The sequence below is a fragment of the Amblyraja radiata genome, chromosome 27, assembly GCF_010909765.2.
Source record: "Amblyraja radiata isolate CabotCenter1 chromosome 27, sAmbRad1.1.pri, whole genome shotgun sequence".
Taxonomy (NCBI): domain Eukaryota; kingdom Metazoa; phylum Chordata; class Chondrichthyes; order Rajiformes; family Rajidae; genus Amblyraja; species Amblyraja radiata.
The window spans coordinates 11,628,254-11,647,876 of NC_045982.1; the positions used below are offsets into that span (position 1 = coordinate 11,628,254).

At 44.7% G+C, this 19,623-nt stretch overlaps 1 protein-coding gene across 1 annotated transcript; it reads left to right on the forward strand.

Moving 5' to 3' along the window:
* Positions 1–1,372: 1,372 nt before the first annotated feature.
* Positions 1,373–19,553, forward strand: fbxo39 (F-box protein 39). The gene is made up of 4 exons (XM_033044771.1): positions 1,373–1,831; positions 6,177–6,749; positions 14,225–14,401; positions 19,425–19,553. The coding sequence occupies exons 1-4, from the start codon at positions 1,373–1,375 to the stop codon at positions 19,551–19,553; spliced, it is 1,338 nt and encodes a 445-aa protein (XP_032900662.1).
* Positions 19,554–19,623: the final 70 nt, after the last annotated feature.

The following is a 19,623-nucleotide window of genomic DNA, read 5'->3' on the forward strand; positions in this document are numbered from 1 at the left end:
GAATGCATTGAATGAAAGGAGTGATCTTTTGTTTTCACTCCCCATTTTGAGTTTGGTCGCTGTGGGATAGATTCTGACGGAAGATTATTGACCTTAAACATTGCCATTGTTTTTTGTTAGTTTAGTTTAGAGATGCAGCTTGGAAACAGGCCCATTCGGCCCTCTGTGTTCGCGCGCCGACCAGTGATTCCCAAACTCTAGCTCGATCCTACTCACACTAGGGACAATTTACAATTTTACCCAGCCAATTAACCTACAAACCCGTACATCTTTGGAGCGCTTCCAGCATTTTTGTTTTTTGTTAAATTGCAAATTTACATCTTTCACGATGTTTTGCTTTAATAGAATATAATCTCCCTTGAATGGGATGTAGCACAGATTCACCAGACTAATACCAGGATTTAGAGTTGACTATTGTTGACTTTTTTTTGGGCTATTTTACTGTTCTTTTTACAATCCATGTTCTCGGGGTATCTAAATCTAAATTTTATTAGTTATTTATGTTATGATATCGGATGGAAGCTGCATACCAAATCTCGTTGCGCTTATGTGCAATGACAATAAAATATATTATTATTATTATTATATTAGAGGGTTAAGTTGTTAGCATAGGTCAAATTAACTTAGCCTCCATTCCCTTGAAGATAGAGGAGGCTGAGGAACTATCTGCTTGAAGTATTTCAAATGTTAAGACAATTCAAAGGACGGCCACTGATGTAGAAAGGACCAATTGACACATAGAAATTTGGCACTCTTCTCCCAAAAGGTTGTACAATTTAGATCAAGATTCCAGGCTTCCAAGATTAGAGCAGAGAGATTTGTATTGGAGGAAGAGATAAGGTGAAAAGCTGAGAAAATGAATGAGTGGCGATCAATAAATAGCTGACTGAATGGGAGGGCGGGTGGGCTGTGGTACCTCACTTGCAACATGAGGGTAAGTCTAGAATGATTAGTTAAAATGCTTCTTGTAAGAATATAGATGAATAAAAAAGGCGCCTATTCTGTCGGTCATGTCAAGCTTCGTTCAAACGAGACGGACAGAATGCGACGTGTTTTGAAAAATGCATGTCAGCACAATCTGAAGGTAGATTGGAGGCACTACAGAGAGTTGGCAAAGATGGAGGCATACAGATAATAAGTGATTTTAACATGGAAATAAGACGCGCATGAAAGTAATTACTAATTTAAAGTTTAATCATTAAATCTACTTGTCTGACACTTGCTGCAGTGATTAATAATCTAGTCATACCTGACCTTTAAAACATTTCAAATCCTGCCTCAGCTGTGTATAGGTTAAGGGTCGGGACTTCCAATTAAATTCTCAACTTGACTAATGTCTGAATTTTAATCACTGTCTCTGCCAGCATTCAAAATGACCAATGGGATGGAGGTGTCCCATGACCCGTGTACAGATGCAGGGAATTGGAGTGAGCTGCCAGAGGTTTCCCTGAGGCAGGTGTTCCGGTGGCTTGGAGACCAGGACCGAGTGCGGGCGGCACTGGTGTGTAAATGCTGGAACCATGTGATGCATTCGCCAGCTCTCTGGCGGTCCAGGACGTTCACCTTCTGCGGAAGACCGTCTAAATACCGGCGGGCCGAGTACGAGTCTGCCATCTGGTACGCTAAGAAGTTTGGCAGATACCTGGTCAACTGCGAGATCAAATTCATGAACCCGTACAATTCCCTCCTGACTCGGAGATTCCAGATTACAATGAGGAGCTTCTTGGCGCGACTGGGAAATGAGAACAACAGGTTAAAGTCTTTCACCATCCAACACCTGGAGTTGGACCGCCTTGTGTGGAGCTCATCTGTCAGGAATGCCTTCCTCAAGGTACAATCATGTGCAGCAAATATGTTTTTCAATGTTCTAATTTATACTTTCCGTTGGTTTACTTCATAATCTTCCTCTGAGGTGATCCAATCATGCTTATAGCCCTTCAAGCCTGAACTAACTGAGTGGTGATATGGGCCTACAACTGTGCCGTAACTATGGGGACACAAGGAACATCTTGAGGGTAAAAGACAGAGTGTAGAGTTTAGGGATGCAGCGCGGAAACAGGCCCTTTGGCCCAACACGTCCGCGCCGGCCACTGATTCCCCCTACATTAGCATAATCCTGCAAACTCGGGACAATTGACAATTTTCACCGCAACCAATTAACCTGCTCGTCTTTGGAGTGTGGGAGGAAACCGGAGCATCCGGAGAAAACCCACGCGGTCACGGGGAGAACGTACAAACTCCGCACAGACAGCACCCGTAGTCATGATCGAACCCGCGTCTCTGGTGAGCTGTAAAGGCAGCAACTCTACCGCTGTGCCCAGTGCTGGAGTAACTCAGCGGATGTGGCAGCATCTCGGGAGAGCATGGATAGGCAATGTTTCTCTTCCAGGGAATGCTGTCTGACCCGTTGAGTTACTCCAGCACTTTGTGTTTTGTTCCATGACCATTCTTTTTTTTTTGAGAGAGCAAATTGGATTGAATTGGGGGCAGGAATTCAGGAATATTAATGTAGGAAAACTGTAGTGATGAAGAAAATAACAGCGCCAATGTGCTTGTGGAATGCATCACCTATTTCTGCCCCTTTGGCTTCTTCTCATCTTCCAGACTTTACCTTGCAATAAAAGTAATTCCTTTATTTATCTATCCACTGTAAATGGATCAGTCGTAATCATATATTGTATTTTAACGGACTGGTTATCACGTAACAAAGGCTTTTCACTGACAATAAACTAAACTGAAGTGCAAGATAAAGTCCAGTACAGTCCGATCAAAGATAGTCCATGGGATAGCAGCACATTTGGAAAGTGGTGAAATCATTGGACAAAGTCAGCATGGATTTACAAAAGGTAAATCATGTCTGACGAATCTTATAGAATTTTTCGAGGATGTAACTAGTAGCGTGGATAGGGGAGAACCAGTGGATGTGGTGTATCTGGACTTCCAGAAGGCTTTCCACAAGGTCCCACATAAGAGATTAGTTTACAAACTTAAAGCACACGGCATTGGGGGTTCAGTATTGATGTGGATAGAGAACTGGCTGGCAAACAGGAAGCAAAGAGTAGGAGTAAACGGGTCCTTTTCACAATGGCAGGCAGTGACTAGTGGGGTACCGCAAGGCTCAGTGCTGGGACCCCAGCTATTTACAATATATATTAATGATCTGGATGAGGTAATTGAAGGCAATATCTCCAAGTTTGCGGATGACACTAAGCTTGGGGGCAGTGTTAGCTGTGAGGAGGATGCTAGGAGACTGCAAGGTGACTTGGATAGGCTGGGTGAGTGGGCAAATGTTTGGCAGATGCAGTATAATGTGGATAAATGTGAGGTTCTCCATTTTGGTGGCAAAAACAGGAAAGCAGACTATTATCTAAATGGTGGCCGACTAGGAAAAGGGGAGATGCAGCGAGACCTGGGTGTCATGGTACACCAGTCATTGAAAGTGGGCATGCAGGTGCAGCAGGCAGTGAAGAAAGCGAATGGTATGTTAGCTTTCATAGCAAAAGGATTTGAGTATAGGAGCAGGGAGGTTCTACTGCAGTTGTACAGGGTCTTGGTGAGACCACACCTGGAGTATTGCGTACAGTTTTGGTCTCCAAATCTGAGGAAGGACATTATTGCCATAGAGGGAGTGCAGAGAAGGTTCACCAGACTGATTCCTGGGATGTCAGGACTGTCTTATGAAGAAAGACTGGATAGACTTGGTTTATACTCTCTAGAATTTAGGAGATTGAGAGGTGATCTTATAGAAACGTACAAAATTCTTAAGGGGTTGGACAGGCTAGATGCAGGAAGATTGCTCCCGATGTTGGGGAAGTCCAGGACAAGGGGTCACAGCTTAAGGATAAGGGGGAAATCCTTTAAAACTGAGATGAGGAGAACTTTTTTCACACAGAGAGTAGTGAATCTCTGGAACTCCCTGCCACAGAAGGTAGTCGAGGCCAGTTCATTGGCTATATTTAAGAGGGAGTTAGATGTGGCCCTTGTGGCTAAGGGGATCAGAGGGTATGGAGAGAAGGCAGGTACGGGATACTGAGTTGGATGATCAGCCATGATCATATTGAATGGCGGTGCAGGCTCGAAGGGCCGAATGGCCTACTCCTGCACCTAATTTCTATGTTTCTATGTTTCTATGTCTCCAATGCGATAGATGTTACTCAGGACTGCTCCTTACTTGTTGGTACTTACTTATTCCCGATGTTGGGGAAGTTTATTCCCGATGTTGGGGAAGTCCAGAACTAGGGGTCACAGTTTAAGGATAAGAGGGAAGTCTTTTAGGACCGAGATGAGAAAATCATTTTTCACACAGAGAGTGGTGAATCTTTGGAACTCTCTGCCACAGAAGGTAGTTGAGGCCAGTTCATTGGCTATATTTAAGAGAGAGTTAGATGTGGCCCTTGTGGCTAAAGGGATCAGGGGGTATGGAGAGAAGGCAGGGATGGGATACTGAGTTGGATGATCAGCCATGATCATATTGAATGGCGGTGCAGGCTCGAAGGGCCGAATTGCCTACTCCAGCACCTATTTTCTATGTTTCTATGTTTCTATGGTAGAATGATTCAGTTAAAACATCCTCGCCTAACCTGGCCACTGCGTCTTTGGTGTTTAAACGTATAAATAAACGTGTTTATTCACATTTCTATTGGATACCGTTTAAACAAGGTTCTTGCAGATGTATTAACCAGTGTGTCAGAAAGGTAAAGAAATACAATGAATGCATATTTTGCTGGCAGTGGTACATATTAAAAACATCTGACATCAGTAGCAATGGGATTGAAATTGTCAGGTTTCTGAGGAAGTCGCTGAACTCTGAGAAGGAAATGGGCCAAAGATAGACACAAAGTGCTGTAGTAACTCAGCGAGTCAGGCAGCATCTCTGGAGAGAAAGGATGGGTGACGTTTTGGATCGGGACCCTTCTTCACTGAAAGTAGGGGGTGGTGGAGGGGGAGGGGAGGTGGAGAGCTGGAGGCATGAAAAGACCAGGCCCACCATGACCTGCTGAGTTACCCCAGCACTTTGTGTCTATCTTTGGTATAAACCAGCATCTGCTGTTCTTTGTTTCTGCAAGGTAATGTGCCATCCTTACCTGGTCTCACCATTACGTTCCACCTGCACCTCTGCCTATGGAATGGTCTCATGGGTCTCATAAGTCACAATCTGAAAATGGATTGACACCATTTGGCCCGTTGTGTCCATATCAGCTCGATGTAAGAGCAATTCAGCTAATCACATTCCCTGCCCTCTCAGCCCGATCTTGCTAATTCTTTCCTTTCAAATAGGATTAGCTCAGTAAACACTTTGGTCGGCAAAGATGAACTGGGCTTGTTTCCATGCTGTGTAACTCTGACTATAAATATTTTTCCAGTTTCGCTTTGAACACTACATCCTTCACTGCAACCCCTATCAATTACATCTATTCTCTCCATATTGTTAAAATATTTTCCTTTCAAAGACTTGAACACTGTGATGGAATTTTCCTTGAGGGCCTGAGTTTCAGGGAAATGTTCAGCAGGCTAGGATTGTATTCCTTGGAATGTAGGAGGCTGAGGGGTGATCTTATAGGGGTATATAAAATCACGAGGGGAATAGATAGGGTGAACATGTTTTTTTCCCCCAGGGCTGTGGAATTAAAAACTAGAGGGCATAGATATAAGGCGTATATGGCACGAGCTGCCAGAGGAAGGATTTGAGGAAGACGTCAAAAGCCTACCTCAAATACTTAAATAACAACATTTAAAAGACATTTGGACAGTCCTGCGAAAGAATAAATAATTTGCAACAATGCAATTAACTGTGTTTAAATAACACGCCTAATAGAAACATAGAAAATAGGTGCAGGAGTAGGCCATTCGGCCCTTCGAGCCTGCACTGCCATTCAATATGATCATGGCTGATCATCCAACTCAGTATTACACAATACTAATAATATTGTAATACTACACAACACCACGCACCTTAACAAAGAGTATCATAACTATTTCACACGTACTAACTTTGGTACTAACTTTCTTAGAAGGCAGAATTCACCCGATTCACAGGTTGAGTTTTCAAATTTGTGAAGCTCTTTATGTGTAAGATTTATAACGTCATGACTAATTTAAAGAAAAAAAAACCCTGTTTGGTGAGATATTTAACTGAAGACTCTGTATGCTATAATAGAGATTTCCTTCTGTTAAAGAGTCTGAACTTCTTCCTTCGTCGCGAGTGCAGACATCTACAGTCGTTCAACCTGAGAGGAGCTCGGCTGGGCATGGAGCAAGGCTTTTCCATCCTGAACTCACTGATCCACCAGAGGAACAGAAGCTCCATTTCCGAGCTGAACATCGAGGACTTCTTCAGCCACCACCTGGCCATCTACACCAATCCCACCTTCCCCAGAATCCTTCGCAGCTTCTGCGAACTTACCAGCATCTCGATCAATTATAATTGTATCTCCGATGACCTCCTGGACACCTTGTGTGAAAGCTGCTACCAGACTCTCAGGACGATGAATATTAAATGCCACATCCATGACCCTCACAACCAGGTTGTGTGGGGCCTCTCCTGGTCCAAACTTGCCAAACGTGCCACCAGCCTAAAAGTGAACTTCTACTTTGAGCTTGTGATGAAGAATGATCGGCTGACTCGGATATTGGTGCCAGAGATCCCAGTGAGGAGCTTAAATTTCAGGAGCTGCTACTTCAGTGACCCTGACTGGACCATGAAGCCCACACTGTCTGAACTAATCCCACACTACAGGAGTACACTACAGGTAGGTATGAGAGGGGCTGTGTATGAGCAGGGTGGTTGCCATGCAACGATGACAAGCCAGCAGCTCTCATAGACACCTGGGGGAGTTGGCTGATCCCATTTGGAGTATTGTGTTCAGTTTTGGTCACCCCCGCTCCAGGAAAGACGTGGTTAAGCTGGAAAGGGTGCAGAGAAGATTTACAATGATGTTGAGTGCCTGAGCCACAGAGAGAGTTCAGCAGGCTAGGACTTTATTCCTTGGAGCGCAGGAGGATGAAGGGAGATATTATAGTGATGTACATGATCATGAGGGAAATAGATGGGGTTGACGCACAGTTTGTTATCCAGAGTATGGGAATCATGGATCAGAGGAGATAGGTTTAAGGTGAGAGGGAAGATTTAATAGGAACCTAAGGGTCAACTTTTTCACATAAAGGGTGATGGCTGCATGGAACGAGCTGCAAGAGAAGGTAGTTGAAGCAGGTACGATAACAACATTTAAAAGACATTTGGATGGGTACATGGGTCGGAAAGGTTTAGAGGGACATGGACCAAATGTGTGCAGGTGGGGCTAGAGTAGATGGGACATCTTGGTTGGCAAAGCAAGTTGGGCCGAAGGGCCTGATTCTAAGCTGTATGACTCTGTGATTAAGATCAAAGATACACGGCAAACGTTGGTGGTGTACATTGGAAGAGTCTGAGGGAATTCTTGATTAGTCCGGGTGTCAGAGGTTATGGGGAGAAGGCCTGAGAATGGCGTTAGGAGGGAGAGATAGATCAGCCATGATTGAATGGCAGAGCAGACCTGATCGGCCGAATGGCCTAATTCTACTCCTATTCCATATGACCTTCTGAGAATGTGATCGAGGCCTATATTAGCCTTCACATTATGGCAGCTGGGCTTGCAACGCTGTATGTTTACGGCCTACATTCCCCGTGGGCAACACAGTCAGTGGCATGTTTGCAGAGGCCATGTTTTATCAAGGAGTTGACAACTGAGAGTCAATCTGCAGAGAGAGGAGCTGTCCACGCTTGACTCTAAGGCTTCAGTTGTGCATGAAGGTTACCTGGTCTCCAAGTATTCTCTTCCAAGCTCTGGGTGTGTTGTAGGTTAGACTACGTGTGCATAACCCAAGCACAGGCGCCAGGCACCAATAACTGCAAGCACACTGAGGCTGTCTGAACAAGCGTCTCGTCCCGAAACGTCACCCAACCATGTTCTCCAGTGATGATGCCTGCCCTGTTGAATGGCCCCAGCACTTCCCATTCACTAATCAGAAATTGCGTCCTCTAATCCTAAGGGCCCTCACTCAGCTGCCTCTTTGGAAATATTTCTGGGAACATGGGTCAAATGTGTGACCCGAGCCCAGGGATGTGACTGTGGGCCTCAGATGCACAACCAGAACTAGGCTTGGGTTCAGGGCCAGGCTTGTGAATGGTAGGAGTTGGCAACATGGATTGAGGATGTTGCCGGAGCCAAGGTCTCGACTGTGGGGCTGGATGCACAGCCGGTTCTAGGGTTGGGGTCAGGACCAAGATGGGAAGAATTGGGGTTGGCAGCAATGGGTAGTAGAACTGGGATCTGGAATGTTTATGTTCAACTTGATTTCATGGGCTTACAAGATGGGGGGCACAGCGAGGGAGAGATAGATCAGCCATGATTGAATGGCAGAGTTGACCCGATACAGACCTGAGTAGAGCTGCTTGCCTCAGAGCGCCAGAGACCCTGGTTCAATCCTGACTGCGGGTACTGTCTGTGTGGAGTTTGTACGTTCTCCCTGTGACTCTGTAGGTTTTCTCTGGGTGTTCCATTTCCTTCTACCCTCCAAAGACATGCAGGCTTGTCGGTTAAGTGGCTGCTGTCAATTGCCTCTAGTGTGTCTGATAGAAGTGGCGTATGGGTAATTGTTGGTATGTACATAAATAAATATAAACACACACATACATACACACAAAAAAACAGTAATAGTGCAATAACAATAATAGTCTGTGTAGTTCAGAGCTTATTTGAGGTTGGCGTTTAATAGCCAAATGGCTGTAGGGAAGAAGCTGTTCCTGAACCTGGACGTTACCGTTTTCAGGCCCCTGTACCTTTTCCCTGATGGCAGGGGTGAATTGAGTGTGTGACCCGGGTGGTGCGGGTCTCTGATTATGCTGGCTGCTTTTTTGAGGCAGCGATTCCGGTAAATCCCTTTGATGGTGGGGAGTGGTAAGTGATGGACTGGGCAGTGTTCACAACTATTTGCAGGCTTCTTCGTTACTGGGCATTCAAGTTATCGAACCAGGCCATGATGCAACCAGTCAATGTGCTCTCTACTGTATACCTGTAGAGGTTCAAGAGAATCCTATCTGACATACCAATCTCCGTAATCTTCTCAGGAAATAGAGGCGTTGATGTGCTTTCTTTATAATTGAATCAGGGTGGGTCCAGGAAAGATCTTCAGACATATGCACACCTAAGAATTTGAAGTTTTTGACTTCAACAGGTTTGCGGGTTTTCATCCTTCCTCTTCCAAAGTCCACAAACAGTTCATTGGTTTTACTGACATTGAGAGCCAGGTTGTTGTGCTGGCACCATTTGGTCAGTTGATCGATCTCACTTCTATACTCTGACTCATCGCCATCTGTAACTCATCCAACAACGGTGGCGTCGTCGGCAATCTTGAAAATGGAGTTTGCACTGTGTCCGGCTACACAATCATGAGTATAGAGTGAGTAGAGCAGGGGGCTGGGCACACAGCCTTGAGGTGCTCCCGTACTGATGGTTATTGAGGAAGAAGTGTTTCTGCCAATTCAAACATTCTGTGGTCTATTGATGAGGAAGTCGAGGATCCAATTGCAGAGAGATACCAGTTCCGTGAGCTTGATAACCAGATTTTTTTTTAAAGGAGAACATGTGCCTTCCCGAGCCCCCATATGCCCTGATGGTAACACAGTCACAGAGGGCTATGGGGGCTCGGGTAAGGGGGCTCGGGTATGGGGTCTCGGGCACCCACCACCATACTACACGACAAACGATAAACTATTATACAACTATGTTACAATCCTTGTTCAGGATGCATTCAACCCGCGGTCCCGGAAATCCCCCATGGAGCCCGTGGACAGCACGTAGTTCCTCTCTAACCCCACCCGGGCACGGACGTATCCCCGGAAAAGGGGCAGGCAGCTGGCTCGGGCAGAGCCCTCCACCGTCTGGTGCCGTGACTCGCGGATGGCCAGCTTGGCCAGGCCCAGGAGCAACCCAACCAGGACATATTCAGCCCTACCCTCTCCCCTATGCACAGGGTGTCCAAAGATGAGGATGGTGGGTGAAAAATGCAGCCAGAAGGCAAGGAGCAGCCCCTTTAGGCATTCAAACAGTGGCTGCAGCCTCACGCACTCCATGTACACGTGGTACACAGACTCTTCCAGCCCGCAGAAGTGGCAGGCGGCTGGCGAGACTGTGAACCGTGAGAGAAACAGGTTGCAGGGAACACCTCGGTGCAATACCCTCCACCCCAGGTCCCCAATGTAGAGGGGGAGAATCCCTGCATAGAGAGTGGTAACCAGCTTGGAGGGGATGATGGTGTTGAACAGCGAGCTGTAGTCTGTAAACAGTAGCCTGACGTATGTGTTTTTATTGTCCAAGTGGTCCAGTGCAGAGTGGAGAGCCAGTGAGATCGCTTCCTCCGTTGACCTGTTGTGGCGGTAGGCAAACTGTAATGGGTCGAGGTTCTTGTCGAGGTAGGAGTTGATATGCACCATAACCCACCTCACAAAGCATTTTATCACCACGGACGTCAGTGCCACCGGTCGATAGTCGTTGAGGCACGTCACCTTACTCTTCTTGGGCACCGGTATTATTGATGCCCTCTTAAAGCAGGTGGGAACCTCAGGCCTCAGTAATGAGAGGTTGAAAATGTCCGCAAAAACTCCAGCCTATTGGTCTGCACAGTTTTTGAGAACTTGACCGGGTATACCATCAGGTCCACGCGCTTTCCGAGGGTTCACCCACCTGAAGGATCTTTTGACGTCGGCCTCCGTGACTGAGACTGTAATACCATCAGGGCGTATGGGGGCTCGGGAAGGCACATCAGTGTTCTCCCTTTCAAAGCGTGCGTAGAATGCATTGAACTTGTCAGAGAATGAAGCTTCGCTGTCGGATCTGCGTTGGGCCTCAGCCATTTACGTGAAAGATGTGGTAGAAATCCTGAGGAGATTGTTGCGTAGAGTGCTGACTCCGCAAAGTAGGTGGGTTTGAGATGTGAAGCTGGCGTAAGGGGTTACAAATGGATGGAGCTGGGCAGATGAGCGGACAAAGGCCTGTCTGAGGGTAATGTGGGGAACATGTGATACTGTCTGTTTTGGACAAAAATATTTTAAAAAATGTTGTTAAAATTGTTGAAGGCTGAGGGGTTTTGAGATGCAGGGGGATCTGGACACCCCAGTGGGTGGCTTGCAAAAGACCAGTCTGCGATTATTGTGAAAAAGTAGGAAATTTAACATAGCGTTATTATTTATTGTGTGGGGGATTGAAAACAAAATGAGGACAATGGTGAAGCCGCATCAGGAATACTGTGCCCAGTGCTAGGATGTAAATGCATTCGAAACAGAAGGCTTGCTCATCCTATACCTGAGTTCTGAGTTGGACTAGTTGTTTCATGAGGCCGCATGGTTTGAGACCTGGGTTTGTACCTGACTACTAGTGCTGTCTGTACGGAGGTTGTACGTTCTTCCTGTGACCTTGTGGGTTTTCTCCGGGTGCTCCAGTTTCCACCCACATTCCAAAGACGTTCAGGTTTGTACGTAATTGGCTTTGGCAAAATTGTAAATGGTCCCAAGTGTGTAGGATAATGCTACTGTACGGGGTGATCGCTGGTCGGCGCAGACTCGGTGGGCCGAAGGGCCTGTTTCCGTGCTGTATCTCTAAAGTAAAGTCTAAAGGAGAGGTTGGACAGGCTGGAGCTTTGAAAGGAGTGAAGAAGTGATTGACACAGTTAAGATCCTGATGTATCTTCTGCAGAGGAAATGGATAGTGTAATGAAGGGTCCCAACCTGAAATCCCATTGAATATAGAACATTGAATGATGCAGCACAAGAACAGGCTCTTCGGCCTACAATCTCTGTGCTGAATATGATGCCAAGACTCTTATCGACCTGCGTATAATCCCTATCCCCCCATTCTCTCCATATCCGTATGTCTGTCCAAAAACTTCTTAAATGCACTATTGTAAATGCCTCAACCACCAACCCTGGCAATGTGTCCAGGCGCTCACCACCCTAAATCTATCCAAAAGCTTCTTAAATGCCATTATCGTATCGGCCTCAACCACATATCCTGGCTGAGCTTTCAAAACAGGGCAGATGAGCTTTCCAGGCACTCGCCATCCTCTGTGTGAAGAAAGTTGTCCCATGCGGCATGGTGGCGCAGCGGTAGAGTTGCTGCCTTACAGCGCTTGAAGCGACAGAGATCCGGGTTCGATCCCGACCACGGGTGCCGCCTGTATGGAGTTTGTACGTTCTCCCCACGATCGCGTGGGTTTTCTCCAAGATCTTCGGTTTCCTCCCACACGCCAAAGACGTACGGGTATGTAGGTTAATTGGTGTAGTATAAGTGTGAATTGTCCCTAGTGTGTGTAGGGTAGTGTTAATGTGCTGGGATGGCTGGCCGGCGCGGTCTCGGTGGGCCGATGGGCCTGTTTCCGTGCTGTATCTCTAAACGTAAGCTAAACGAAACATCTCAGAGAGTCATATAGCGTTGCAAACAGGCCCTTTGGCCCAACTTGCTCACACCAATCAATATGCCCTATAGTCCCACCTGCCTGCATTTGGCCCATATCCCTCTAAAACGTTATACTCCTTTAAACTTTGCCCCTCTCACCTTAAAGCTATGCCCTCTATTATTTGATTATAGATTTTATTTCCATCCTGAACATTCCCTGCATAGATGTTGCCTAGCCCGCTGACTTCCTCCAGATTACAGCATCTGCAGTTTCCTGTGCCTCCCCTTCTTAACTGGTTGGATATGGAGAGGGTGTTTTCCTCTTGTGGGAGAAACTGGAACTAGGAATCAAAGGTAAGAGGCCTTCCATTTAAGACACAGTGGAGGTAACATTTTTTCTCTCCGAGATTTGTGAGATTTTGGAACTCTTCTTCAAAGGATAGGGGAAGCAATGAGTTTGAATATTGTCATGGTGTTAAGTTATTCACACATAGGATGGTGGGTGTATGGAACGAGCTGCCTGAGGAGGTAGTTGAGGCAAGGCCGATTGCAACGTTTAAGAAACAATTAAACAGGAACATGGATAGGACAGAATTAGAGGCATATGGGCCAAACACAGGCAAGTGGGACTAGTGTAGATGGGACATGTTGGTCGGTGTTGGCAAGTTGGGCCGAAGGGCCTTTTTTCCGTGCTGTATGACTCAATGACTAAGTGAATATATATTTGATGAGCGAAGAGGTGAATTGTTATAGTATAGTATAGTATAGTATATCTTTATTGTCATTTTCCTGAGTACTCACATACCCAGAGGAAACAAAAAAACATTGCTCAACCAGTGTCCATTCAGTGTGCAGTAAAAAATAAATAGAAATAAAAATACATATATCATGAACAAATTAAACACTCTACTCTCTACTAAACATCAACAGGCGTTCCGATCGGCAGCGGCACGACAGTGGCTCTGCTGCAGTGTGTCCAGGTTGGTGGTTGGTGCGCGATACTTTGGCAGGGGGCAAAGTCCGTTTATCAGTCTTATAGCCTGCGGGAAGAAGCTGAGGAGCATCCTGCTGGTTTTGCAGCTAATGCTCCTGTACCTCTTCCCAGATGGCAGGATGGAGAATATGTGATGCGATGGGTGGTAGGGGTCTTTGATGATGGAGATGGCTCTGCTGATACATCTCTTCCTGTATATGTCCAGCAGGAAAGGGAGTGGAGCACCAATAATCCTGCTGGCGGTCTTCACAATCCTGTCTAGTTGGTGCCGTTTGTACGCCTTGCAGCTCCCGAACCAGGAAGTGATGCCGTAGGTTAATGTGCTCTCGATTGTCCCCCTATAAAAAGTTTGTAGGTGTGTAGTGGGGAGACCTGCTTTCCGTAGTCTTCGGAGAGGGTGTAGTCGCTGCTGGGCTCTCTTGACCAGTGCTGTGGTGTTGGTCGTGGACGTCAGGTCATCTGACAGGTGGAGTCTTAGGAACTTCACGCTGCTGACCCTTTCCACATCAGCTCCATCGATGTGCAGAGGTGTATGGTGTTGTTTTCCCGCCCTCCTGAAGTCAACCACCATCTCCTTATAGCAGATAGTTTGGAATCAGATCAGACATCATTTTATTAAATGGTGGAGGAGGTTTGTGTGTGTGAGTCATAAGTCTGTTTGCAAGGGAATGGTGTTGTCTGTTGCCAGAGAAAAAATGTGGCCAACCGATAAATATGTAAGAGATAAGCCAACATTTTATGTTTAACACATGCCATGAATGGTGCACATTCCTAATATTGTGATGCACATTTTTTTTGCCAGAAATTGACATTGGAATTTAATAATAGTCATGAACGAATTGATGATGAGTTATTGCAGCTGGTGCTAACGTGTGAACGTCTACACTACATGAAGATCTGGGCGTTTCTCAGCATTAAATTTATTGAGACAATTCTACAGTATCGTCTGGAAGGAAAATCCAACTTCCGCACTCTTAAGGTAGAAGTATCTATTCTAATTAATAGGATCACTGGGTCAAGTTAGCATGAGTGGTGGCAAGATCACTGAGAAAACACTTTCTTCTCAAAGCCCCAGGCAATCTGTGACATGTTTTAGATGACGCTATGTTTTAGTTTTTAGTTTAGCTTAGAGATACAGCAAGGATCAGGTCCTTTGGCCCACCACATACGTCTACACTGACTATCGATCTCCCGTTCACACTATTCAATGTTATCTCTCTTTCTTATCCACTCCCTTGAGGCAATTCACAGAGGCAGAATAACTACAAACATGCATGTTTTTTGGGATCTGAGGGGAAACCAGAGCACCTGCAGGGAACCTGTGTGGTCATGGGGAGAACGCGCGAACGCCACATAGACAACACCTGACGTCAGGATCGAACCGAGATCTTTGGCGTTGAGGCACCAACTCCACCAGCTGCGGCACTGTGCCCCATAATACCCACTTAGTTGGCCTGGATTGCTTGGGCTGCTCTCATTCCTGGGATCACTTGCTTTCCCTCAGCTACAGTGCCCTCCATAATGTTTGGGACAAAGACCCATCATTTATTTATTTGCCTCTGTCCTCCACAATTTGAGATTTGTAATAGAAAAAATCACATGTGGTTAAAGTGAAGTTGTCAGATTTCAATAAAGGGTATTTTTATGCATTTTGGGTTTCACCAGGTAGAAATTACAACTGTGTTAAATAAATAAATGATGGGTCTTTGTCCCAAACATTATGAAGGGCTCTGTATGCTTAAGGCTGGCTGTCTACCATCTCAGAGCTGATACCCACCTGTTCCTGTGACACATCCTACACCCATCACCCCTCTGTCACAGGGCAATAAGCTTCAGGGCACATGAGTTGTAAATTGAAAATAAATGATAGTTGTTAAGGTGAAACTTTCCACAGACATAATTTGGTGGCCTCATTTAGTTTTATTGTGGTGCTACAGACCATTCAGATGAAAGTGTCATATTGATTTGAGTTTGATTATGTTCATAAATTCTAGGAGTAGAATTGGGTGACTCAGCCCTTCAAGTCTACTCGACCTTTCAATCATGGCTGATCTATCTTTCCCTCTCAACCCCATTGTCCTGCTTTTCCCCCATAACCACCAACACCCATACTAATCAAGAATCTGTCAATTTGGTGGCCTCATTTAAATATGTAAATAAAGACATAGATAAATTTAAGTGGGCGTTGATGACATTGAATTCATTGGCTGAGATATTAACTAGGTTCAGTAATTAATGTCTCGGGTGGCTCTACATTAGTTCAGGACAAATTGAAAACCTCCGTTTTACTGACCTTCCTTTATTCTTCAACAGAGGGAAACCCTGGTACTTTAGGTGTAAACCTTTATCATGTGTTGTCACATAATATCCTAAAGTTTATTATCAATATCCTGTTAATAGCTACTAGCTTATCATAACCACTATGATAATAATCATTATTGTTCTATTACTAAAGCTAATACAGTTGATTATCATTGATAGTTAGAGGTTAATTAATAACTGAATCAATTATCAATTGGTAAACTAAGTCAATTCAGTTGATCACTTGAATCAACTGAATAATGTCGACAGGCATATTCAACATACAATGTGAACCAACCATTTGGCCTACAACGTCTGTGCTGACTATAATGCCAAGATAAACTAATCTTATCTGTCTGCTCATTCCCTTCATATCCATCTGTGTATCTAAAAGTCTGTTCAACGTCACTATCATATCTGCCTCCACCATAACCCCTGGCCACATGTTTCAGGCACCCACTGCCCTCATTGCCAAACGACCTGCCCCGCACATCACCTTTAAACTTTGCCCCTTTTACCATTCTCCTGTCAAAAGGAATTTGGCAGATGAAGACAATATTTCAATTCCTAAATTCACCAGATAAACTTCTGTTAAAACAGAATGCAGGGAGATTCACGAAGATGTTGCCAGGACCTGAAGGCCTAAACAATAGGCAATAAGCAATAGCAGGCTAGGACTTTATTCTGTGGATCACAGGAAGCTAAGGGGTTATCTTATAGAGGTGCATATGATCATGAGGGGAATAGATAGGGTGGATGCACAGATTCCTTTACCCAGGTTAGGGGAAACAAGAACCAGAAGCTATGGATTTCAGGTGAGAGGTGGAAGATTTAACAGGAATCTGAGGGGCAACCTTTTCATTTGGGGAGCGGTGGGTATATGGAACAAGTTACCAGAGGAGATAGTTGAGGCAGGTAGTGGAACAGTATTTAAAAGACACCAGGACAGGACCATGGCGAGGAAATAATTAGAGGAATATGGGGTTAATGTGGACAACGAGTTTATGAAGGTTATGGAACATCTTGATTGGCATGGATGAGTTGGGCTGAAGGGCCTGTTTCTGTGCTGTATGAATCTATGACTGTCTCTTTGACTCTTTGAGTTTCAAATGTGTTCATGGAGGGAGGTTCTCACAGTGAAAGTAAAATATATAAATGGGGAAGCTATTTATAGGTGTTTCATTTAAACCAATCCCAGATATTTTGCAAGGATATTGTTTTATATATGAAAGTGTTTGATGGTGTAAATAGGGTTTAGTTTCACTGCCCCAACCAGTACTAAATATTTTACTCTCCCTCTTACAAAAGTATTTGTCATTAAGTTTGTGTGTGTGTGTGTGTGTGTGTGTGTGTGTGTGTGTGTGTGTGTGTGTGTGTGTGTGTGTGTGTGTGTGTGTGTGTGTGTGTGTGTGTGTGTGTGTGTGTGTGCGCGCGTGCGGTGCGTGCGGTGTGTGCGGTGTGTGCGGTGTGTGTGCAATGCTCCAGATCTTGAAGATCGGAAATCTTTCCAAGAAACCCAACAGAGTGAAGTCCTACACCCCAGTCGTTTTATTGATAAAGACAATATCTAAATTGATCAAAGATCAGTCTGCATCTTATCCCTTCCCTCTGTTACGAGTCAGGCTATCACTTAGAGAGGGGGGAGACAAGGCATATTTTATGTTTCCTTATCTTTTGTGACTGGATTTTGCTTCCACTGTGATCTCCACAATGAACTAGAGTGTCAACATTCGTACCCCAGCCGTCGAGACATGTAAATGCCAAATCACGTACATGAAGTGCCACAACGCAGCAGCTGTGAATTAAGGAGACGCCCAACATAATTCAGCAGAGAGAGTCAAGAGAATCAGCAGCTAGCAGGGGAGAGAAAGGAAACACGACCATTTTATATTGAGGAATGCAAAATGTAAACATACTTCATTGCACTCTTTCATTACCTAACACATGTTTTATTGTGGTACTACAGACCATTAAGATGAAAGTGTCATATTGATTTGAGTTTGATTATGTTCATAAATTCTAGGAGTAGAATTGGGTGACTCAGCCCTTCAAGTCTACTCGACCTTTCAATCATGGCTGATCTATCTTTCCCTCTCAACCCCATTGCCCTGCTTTTTCCCCATAACCACCAACACCCATACTAATCAAGAATCTGTCAATTTGGTGGCCTCATTTAAATATGTAAATAAAGACATAGATAAATTTAAGTGGGCGTTGATGACATTGAATTAATTGGCTGAGATATTAACTAGGTTCAGTAATTAATGTTTCGGGTGGCTCTACATTAGTTCAGGACAAATTGAAAACCTCCGTTTTCCAATTCCTAAATTCACCAGATAAACTTCTGTTAAAACAGAATGCAGGGATATTCACGAAGATGTTGCCAGGACCTGAAGGCCTAAACAATAGGCAATAAGTAATAGCAGGCTAGGACTTTATTCTGTGGATCACAGGAAGCTAAGGGGTTATCTTATAGAGGTGCATATGATCATGAGGGGAATAGATAGGGTGGATGCACAGATTCCTTTACCCAGGTTAGGGGAAACAAGAACCAGAAGCTATGGGTTTCAGGTGAGAGGGGGAAGATTTAATAGGAATCTGAGGGGCAACCTTTTCATTTGGGGAGCGGTGGGTATATGGAACAAGTTACCAGAGGAGATAGTTGAGGCAGGTAGTGGAACAGTATTTAAAAAACACCAGGACAGGAACATGGCGAGGAAATAATTAGAGGACTATGCGAACAAAGAGTTTATGGAGGTTATGGAACATCTTGATTGGCATGGATGAGTTGGGCTGAAGGGCCTGTTTCTGTGCTGTATGAATCTATGACTGTCTCTTTTACTCTTTGAGTTTCAAATGTGTTCATGGAGGGAGGTTCTCACAGTGAAAGTAAAATATATAAATGGGGAAGCTATTTATAGGTGTTTCATTTAAACCAATCCCAGATATTTTGCAAGTCTATTGTTTTACATATGAAAGTGTTTGATGGTGTAAATAGGGTTTAGTTTCACTGCCCCAACCGGTACTAAATATTTTACTCTCCCTGTCACAACGCAGTAGCTGTGAATGAAGGAGACGCCCAAAATAATTCAGCAGAGAGAGTCAAGAGAATCAGCAGCTATCAGGGGAGAGAAAGGAAACATATTATATTGAGGAATGTAAAATGTAAACATACTTCATCGCACTCTTTCATTACCTAACACATGTTTTATTGTGGTGCTACAGACCATTCAGATGACAGTGTCATATTGATTTGAGTTTGATTATGTTCATAAGTTCCAGGAGTAGAATCGGGTGACTCAGCCCTTCAAGTCTATTCCGCCATTCAATCATGGCTGATCTATCTTTCCCTCTCAACCCCATTGTCCTGCTTTTTCCCCATAACCCCCCGACACCCATGCAAATCAAGAATCTCTCAATCTGCGCCTCAAATATGCCCAATGACTTGGCCTCCACAGCCGTCTGTGGCAATGAATTCCACAGATTCACCATGCAGATTAAAAATGCTTTTCAGAAGTAATACTTCAAACTCTACTCTCCGTTTAAGGTGGTTTGCCATGATATTTTTCTATTCCAATAAAATATATGATATCGCAGGTACGAACAAATTAAGCCTGTCTCTGTTGAGCTTGCAGGCGATTGCTGACAACAGACAAACCTTTGTGACTGTTAATGTGATGGAGAAATTGTTTGATCTACAGGTGAGAATTTACATGCACAAGTACGAAACAAATGAAGAAGATAAGCTACTTCGCAACGTATACATGAAATACAGGGATCTAATCGACACAGAACTCAATTATTTTGTGATTACTTACCCCTTGATGTAAGGACAGCTCTACTGAATGGACAGCCCAACTATAATACATTTAACCAGTTACAGGACCAATAAATGTATTT